This window comes from Neopsephotus bourkii, unplaced genomic scaffold (assembly GCF_033783945.1).
Source record: "Neopsephotus bourkii isolate Nb327-2 ecotype Australia unplaced genomic scaffold, CSIRO-AGI_Nbou_v1 NB_1288, whole genome shotgun sequence".
In the NCBI taxonomy this organism is placed as follows: Eukaryota; Metazoa; Chordata; class Aves; order Psittaciformes; family Psittacidae; genus Neopsephotus; species Neopsephotus bourkii.
This window is the reverse complement of record NW_026901772.1, coordinates 223,446-231,178: the sequence shown is the minus strand read 5'-3', so window position 1 is coordinate 231,178 and position 7,733 is coordinate 223,446. Positions and strand designations below refer to the sequence as shown.

The window sequence follows — 7,733 nt, the reverse complement described above, 5'->3', positions numbered from 1 at the left end:
TCTCAGCGCTTCTCTGATGTGAAGGGAAGCTCGGAGACTGACAGAGATGAGAGATGCTGCAGCCCCTCTCCTCCTGCTGCCTCTCCCCACTGAGGCTTGCCCTTCCTCATTTTCTTCTCTGAGCTGCTGTGTGGCAGAGAAGAGGCTTCACCTATTGCTCGAGTTGAGTGTATGTGTGTGCATGGAGCCAGGCAGCAATTTCCCCCCCCTTTTCCTTTTCTTTTAGCATTTCCTTTTCCCTCCCCCTTTTCCTCCCCTACTTCTCCTGCTGAATTAGCTGCCCACCTTCCCCTGAGAGAAACAACACCGGCAGCACAGGGTGAGTTTTGGGGTGGTATTTCTTGAAGCCCTGGCCAAAATGGAGGGGTGGGGAGGAGGAGAGATGCTGAAATCCAGCAGCTCGCATCCCAGGGGCACGGCGAGCATCACCCGATGGGTCTGAAAGCCCCAGTGCCCTGCAAGCAGCAGCATCCCTGGGCTTTCCGCACTAGTTAACAGGCTGCGAGCTGGCTTGTTTTAAGCTCGGTCTCTCACTTAATCTCATCTCCCTTCCGCGCGTGTGTGTGTCCATGTGTGTGTGTGTAGGGGGAGGACTCTATTTCCATTGGTTCAGCTTTTGCTGCCCACCCACATCTCTTCCACATCACCTTGGTGTCTCCCTAAATAAAACCAGCCCTTCTTATCGCACCGAGGAAATCAAGAGCGAGAGTTTGAATGGATTTGATGTAAATCTTTCCCCTTCCAAAGCTACTGCTGAGCTTGTGGGAGAAACTGGCAGCAGCCGGCCTGAGACTCTGCTGCTCTGAAGGGGCAAAATCACTTTTGAAAGGGGAGGGAAGAGATCCGGATCCCAGTTCCAGCTAAGGACTGACCCAAAAAGCAGTGTCAGGATTTATCCGACTATCCCTGATGGATCTGAAGGACAGCACCAGCGAGGGCAGCATGGGCAGCCTGCAGCCTTCCAGCATCCAGATTTTTGCCAACACCTCCACGCTCCATGGGATCCGTCACGTCTTTGTCTATGGGCCGGTGACCATCCGGCGCCTGCTCTGGACCTTGGCTTTTGTGGGCTCGTTGGGTCTCCTCCTGGTTGAGAGTTCCGACCGGGTGGCTTTCTACTTCTCCTACCAGCACGTGACCAAAATGGACGAGGTTGTGGCAAACAGCCTGGTCTTCCCTGCTGTCACCATCTGTAACCTCAATGAGTTCCGCTTTTCCCGGCTCACCACCAATGACCTGTACCACGCTGGGGAGCTCTTGGCTCTGCTTGACGTCAACCTGCAGATCCCTAACCCGCACCTGGCTGACCCGGCTGTCTTAGCCATCCTCCAGGAAAAGGCCAACTTTAAGCAGTATAAGCCCAAAGTTTTCAACATGCAGGAGTTCCTGGCCCGGGTTGGCCATGACCTGAAGGATATGATGCTGTACTGCAAGTTCAAAGGCCAAGAGTGCAGCCATGAGGACTTCAAAACTGTGAGTATGAGCAGACACTCTGCTTTCCTCTTCTCTGGGTGTGTGGATGGTGGTGGTGTTGCAGGACCGGGACAGCACTGGAAGTCATTGGCCAACACGTGGTGTGATGAGTGGATGGTCTTTGCTGGGCTCTGGTACAGCAGAGGAGGAGGAGGCAGCCTGCTGAGTTGAAGTTTGTTTGCTAGAGGGATTATGTGGGGCCAGCCCTGCAAGGTGCTTGCAGCAAGTCCAGCCTTCATCCTGCACAAGGCTCATGCTGCTCGGTGTCAGACCAGGGCATCAGACGGGTCGCTGCTAAGCATCAGAAGGGGCTTGGGGGTCTCTTGCTGTGGCCAGTGAATACTACTCAGCTGAATGAAGTAGAGAGAGCTGGAAAGAGGCCAGCAACAAAGGGAACTGTTGGGGGTGGTCTGAGTGATGTCCATTAGCCAGTTGTATTTCCCTAAGTGTCTGTAGCACTGCTGAAATCATGGAAGGAGGAATTATTCTGCTTGCCGCTGGTGGTCATGGCTCATAAATCCTAGTGTGAATGGTGTGGGCAGCAGCCGGTGCCTTCCTGGTGCTGTGTCAGATAGAAGGAAGGGGTGGGGGGGAAAGAAAGGGAAAAGAAATCAGGCTCAGCTCTGATCCCTGTCTGCTCTTAGGCTGGTGGGGAGGTGGAGTGAGCTGGGTAGCTGGAGGATCCTGAAGGAAGCAGATGCTGCTGGATGGCACGGTGGTGGCAGTGCAGGCTGGCCTGGGCAGTTTGGCTGCCAGGAAGTATCAGCTTCAAGTCACAAACAGCAAGCAGGTTGCCTGGAAGGAGTGATGCTCGCCATGTGCTGCTGGGGCAGGGCAGGGGCTGGCCATGGGGCTGCAGAGGGAGCTGGTGATTTGAGTCATATCCCAGTGGAGAAGCAGGCTGGGGGCTGGATTTAGCTGTACTTTGCTCTCAGACCATCCTGGCCAGTCTCTTTACACCAAATGAGCTGGCTGGAGGGGTCAGTAATCCCTAGAGGCAGTAATGGTACAGCTTTCAGATGGTTGTTTCTCTGGGAGTGATGCTGCTTGTGCTGCTCACTGCTGTATGTCTTGCAGATAGGCAGGTGCCATAACAGTTCTGTGATGGTCTGGTTGTCAGCAGGGTCTTTGTCTGGTTTTAGGAGAAGGGAATGTTTTCTACCTGTGCTGCTTTTGGATCTCCCAGCAAATGAGTCCAACTGCCTCCTAGTACAAAGTCACTGCCATCACCCACACTGTGCCCTCTTTAAAGCAGGAACATAGAATTTCATGCCTCAGTTATTGCACTGATGCCTTCCCATTTCAAACTGGATAACCAGGCAAATTCCTCCTTTGCTTCTGCTCCGAGCAGACCTGAGCAGAGGCTGGGTCATGAGAGTTGTAGGAAGGTGGCAAGAAAGTCACTAGGAGAAGAGCTTGCTAAAGAAAAGCCATGTGTGACTGAGCCCAGAGAATGGGATAGAAAAGGAGAAACAAGCCAAAGTTCAGGGGACGGATGAGTTGGGGAGCAAGGACAGATCCCAACGGGATGGACAGACCTCCCCTAACTATAGCAAGTGTGTGGGGAGAAGGAGTTATTCTGGGCTTCCCAGTAATGGAATAAACACCAACCAAAACCAAAAAGCCTCAAAGCCAGCAAGCAAACAGTGCATCTGTGGGACTCAAAAAGCAGGTCCTGTTCTCAGATAAGACAGGAACAAAGAACAGGACCTGGCAGCCTCCCTGGACACGATGGGGTGTCATCTCCTTGATCATGTAGGTTTTCAAGGTAGCTGTTTGTGAAATCATGATGTATTGTTTGTCCATGGGGGATACTGTAGTTTCCAGAAAGACAAAACATTCCCTAATGCTAAATAAATCCTTGCTCTGCTAAAAGAGGTTAGGGCCAACTAGGAACAGATTGGATATTACGGACTGACAGTGCTTGTCATTGTCAAAGTCCTGTGCAGATGCAGAAACAGTGCAGTGAAATACTCCAGCCCATTCTGCCAAGCAGATCCTAGATAATCCAGAAGACAACATCTTCCCTGCATTGTTTTCTATGCCTTTCTAACAGAGGAAGGTGCTTCTGTTTCACTGAGTCCAGGTGATGGAGACACAGGGAGCAGCACTCAAAAGGGACACAGCAACCCTGTTTCCCTTCCAGACTTTACCACTCAGTGAGTAAAAGTCAGCAAAAAGTGTCTGCTTGAAGGATGAGTTGGTCTTTCTACAGTGAGAGTGCTGTAAAGGTCTTTGAACTGCCTCCAGGCTGAATGAGAACCTCATGTCCCGGATGAATTTTGCATTTAATCACCAACAACCTGTTTGAAGTGCACAGCGGCTCTGTGACAGCCCATCCATTCTGCTGCATCACCGGCTGGGAAAAGAAGCATCCTCACCGGAGCCTGCTTTCTTTCCTGTCAGGAAACAGAGGCTGTAAATCCCAGAGCAGTTTTGTAAGACATCTTCATGGCAAAGAGCTCCTGCTCTCATTCTGTACTCCCCAAATCCACACAGCTGGGAGCAAAGAGGCAGGAGTTTTGCTGCATCCAAGCAGATAACTGCTCTAAGGCACTGCTAAAGAACTCAGTGCAGTATTGCCAGTTGTTAGTGCATCAGCAGTGCCTTTTGATGCACAGGGCGTGTGTTGTGTGCACTGTGCCCCCTGAATAAAGTACACGTTGCTTTTGCTGCATGGGAAAGTAGAAGCTGTAATGACAGTGCTTTGGCACTCTGAAAACGTGACTTCACCCTCCTTCCTCCTCCACTTGGTTGTTTCAATTCTCTGCCACTGCTTTAATAACAGGATTTGAGCTGTGCTTTCTTTACATTCGCTGTTCCTTCTCCCCAGGAAAAGGTCTAATGTCTCTCAGACAACATTTCCCCATGCTACGATCCGCTCAGAGGACTGAGTCCCCTAAGCTTTTCTGCAGAGATACATCCAAAGGGAACAGCAAGGACGTAGCGGAGTATGTGCTGATCCCTGAGCTGGCATTGCAATGCACTGAGCAGCAGATAAGATTATGCGGGCCTCTGCTGTAGGCAAAGCAATGAAGAATAGCAAATTGGCAGAACATGCTTTAACAAATCCATTCCCTTGGAGTATTTGGAGGAGGGAAGCCTGATAACAGCAGCAGTCAAGGAAAACCCCTCCTTTTCCCCTGCATCCCTCCTCTCAGGAGGTCTCGGTTGAAAATGACCTCACAGATGGCATTTTTCTGGAGGAGCTGTGCTCATGCTGCTCTACACGACATTAAGGTCTTCCCATCCTACTACTGCTGATCATGGGAAAGCAGCGGCCCGTCAGCCCTAGACGCACTGCTGTGATTTTCTGGGTATCCCAGTGGGTGTTCCTGGGCCTCTTGGTGTGGCTCACCCGTGGTTCTTTGATGTTCCAAAATGGAATGACCTGGGTCATGGCAGGGGAGCCTTGCAGGAGATTTTTACATGGGGCAACAGGGGAGAAAAGTCTGTGCGACTGTGTCCATGGGGCAAACACAGAATGACTGATGGGATGACATGGGAGTAGAGACCAAGAACATGAGTAGCAGGGAATGGGTTATCTCAGTCCCACCGTGCTGAGAAAATGAGCCCCAGTGGCCAAGCCCTGCCAGATCTATTCAGACAGTGGCAGTGGGGCTGTGCGTGGTTCTGGTGTGTGAGCATGTTTTCCAGTTGGGTCATTCACTAAATGGGATGTTTAGTGTCTGCTTCCTCTTACACCCTATTCATTTCAGAGGTAGCTCAGTAACTTGTGTCTGCTATGCCTTCAATGCCAGATGTCTATTTTCAGTGGTCATGACAATAGAAGGGTATAACTCATTTATTTTCAATACACATCCTTACTGACAGACAGTGCCCGCACAATGGAGAGTATCTCATGTGAATAGTTCTATTCTGAGGCACAAGTTTCTGTCAGTCTTTCTCCATGCATATGTTTTCTCCCATTCTTTCTAGTGCACCCATGAGGCCAGTATTTAGTAAATAGCTTTTGCTTTTTAGCCTCACTAGCACATTCTCATTTCCTGTTATACAACATCCACTTTCCTACAGAAAAGCAATCAGGATGGTGGCTGCTTCATTCAGAAGAAACATTCCTTCTTCCTGTTTGATACTTTTTTACCTGGAAAATCATTACTTTTTCCAAAGTTTGCTCTGGAGCCTGAGATGCCAGAATGAGGTCTGCACTTCTGTGCTTCCTTTTACACAAGCTGATAGTTCTTTCATTAGGACACACAATCTTTGTGCAGCCTTCCTAGTCTGCATTACACCATCTTGAGTTTGCAAGTGCTGTTGAGTGTCAGTGCATGGGCGCAGGCACAGCAGGGAGGGCAGGGTTATCGTGTTGCTGTTGGTGGTGTCTCGTTGGGTGTCTAAAATGAGGTGGATTGTTCTTGGGTCACATCTCTTGCTGACATGCAAACCATGTCCTTGAGACATGCAGATTCTCATTCTACCCAACGTTTGTCTGGACTGCATTTCTCTGTTCCTTGAGCATTTAGGTGTAAAATGAGCTGTAAAATGAGTGTTTTGTTCTGGTTGGAGCTGTTTCTTGGCCAGGCACACTCCTCTCTAGGAGTTTGAGATGGGAGACACTCTTAAAGATCAGAGGTAGCTCAGAAAGAAGCATAGCCCAAGTACAGCTGGAGATTGGGGTTTGAGTGCAAAGGGAGATGAAGCAATGGGGAGGGCCCTGGAGAAGGAAAGACAAAGCACTTCTGTACATAAAACCCACCTGTGGGCTCAGCCTTCCCTTGCCCATGGCCTTGGCTGTGCATCTCACCTCTTCATTTGAAGGAGAGCAAGGACCACCCTTGTCTTCTAAGTGATTCCCATTTATTACAGCCACTCATCGTGAGGCCAGATGAGAGCTCTTCGTCTGTGCCATCTGTATCAAACAACATCTGGAGGTGAAGCAAAATGCAGAAATAGACAGAAATCAAAACCAGTGGTCATGAAATGAAACAGAAGCTCTCACCTGATTAAAGGAGAAAACAAGCCTGACTTCTGTGGTGGCCTGGGTGGCCTCTTGAGGTCCTTTCCAACCTGAATTATTTTATGAATCCATAATAAAATGGAAGTGTATCCCTCTTTGCTGCTATAGGAGTCTCATTTTTTCCTAGAATCATAGAATCCCAGACTAGTTTGGGTTGGAAGGGATCATAAGACCACACAGTTCTATTCCATTGCCATGGGCAGGGACACCTCCTACTAGACCAGGTTGTTCCAAGCCCCGTCCAGCCTGACCTTGAACACTGTCAGGGATGTGGGAATCACAGCCTCTTTGAGCTCAATTCACTGTCAGTCTTCAATGTATGAAACACAAGACCCAGTTTTGGGGGATGGTTACCTTCCCCTCTGTGAGTTCACACTACTGACCTATGGAAAAAGATTAGCCTAAAATGCACAGTTGTTGACAGCCCTGCATGCATGGAGTGTCCATGGCAATCACAGCTCTGATTCCATAATAAACCCATCACTATTTCTCTGAGCAAGCCCCTGTCCTTTTCCGTCTCCTGAAACTATCCTCATTCGCTTTAGAAGGAGACAGCAGAGAAAAAAACCTCAAATTCATCATTCAGCTCCTCTTGACTGAGAAAATGTGCCTGGCAGCCCCTGAGGAGCACAACCGGCTTCACAGCAGAAGGGACAGAGAGGTCATCTGAGGCATCTCCATCTCCTCTGGCAGGGCCTGGCGCCTGCAAGACCCTCCTACGCCTTCACAAAAGCATTCATTACAGTCATTTCTACCTGGAGTAGACTCAGCGTGGTTGGTGCAGCAGAATTACACAGTAATTGGCTGTCAGGGGGACTTGGGGTCAGGCTGTGAGCAATAAAAGGCAGATATTCAGCCTGGACAAGAGAAGCTGCGTGGAGACGTCAGAGCAGCTTCCAGTGTCTGAAGGGGGCTATAAGGATGCTGGGGAGGGACTCTCCATTAGGGACTGTAGTGATAGCACAAGGGGTGATGGGTGCAAACTGAGAGGAGAGGTTTGGTTAGATACAAGGAAGAAGTTCTTCCCTGTGAGGGTGCTGAGGTGCTGGCACAGTGTGCCTAAAGAAGTGGTAAACGCTCCATCCCTGGCAGCATTCAAAGCCAGGTTGGACAGAGCCTTGGGTGACATGATCTAATGTGAGGTGTCCCTGCCCATGGCAAAAGAGTTGAAACTAGATGATCCTTAGGTCCTTTTACAACCCAAACCATTCCATGATTCTATGATATTGTTCAGATACCACGGTAAGGTGGGCCTGAGCAGGGTGCCTGATGCATGTGTCAC

The 7,733-nt window shown here is 49.8% G+C and overlaps 1 protein-coding gene across 2 annotated transcripts in view; it reads left to right on the top strand.

The window, feature by feature from the left end:
• Positions 1–271: 271 nt before the first annotated feature.
• LOC133218840 (acid-sensing ion channel 2-like) overlaps positions 272–7,733 on the top strand; it is a 33,280-nt gene continuing 25,818 nt past the window's right edge. The window contains exon 1 of one of the 2 annotated variants that reach the window (XM_061365636.1): positions 272–1,473. In XM_061365636.1, the coding sequence (XP_061221620.1) occupies positions 910–1,473 (564 nt within the window). In that variant the 5' untranslated portion in view covers positions 272–909. The remainder of the gene's footprint in view (positions 1,474–7,733) is intronic. The other variant, XR_009727281.1, reaches the window with a different exon arrangement.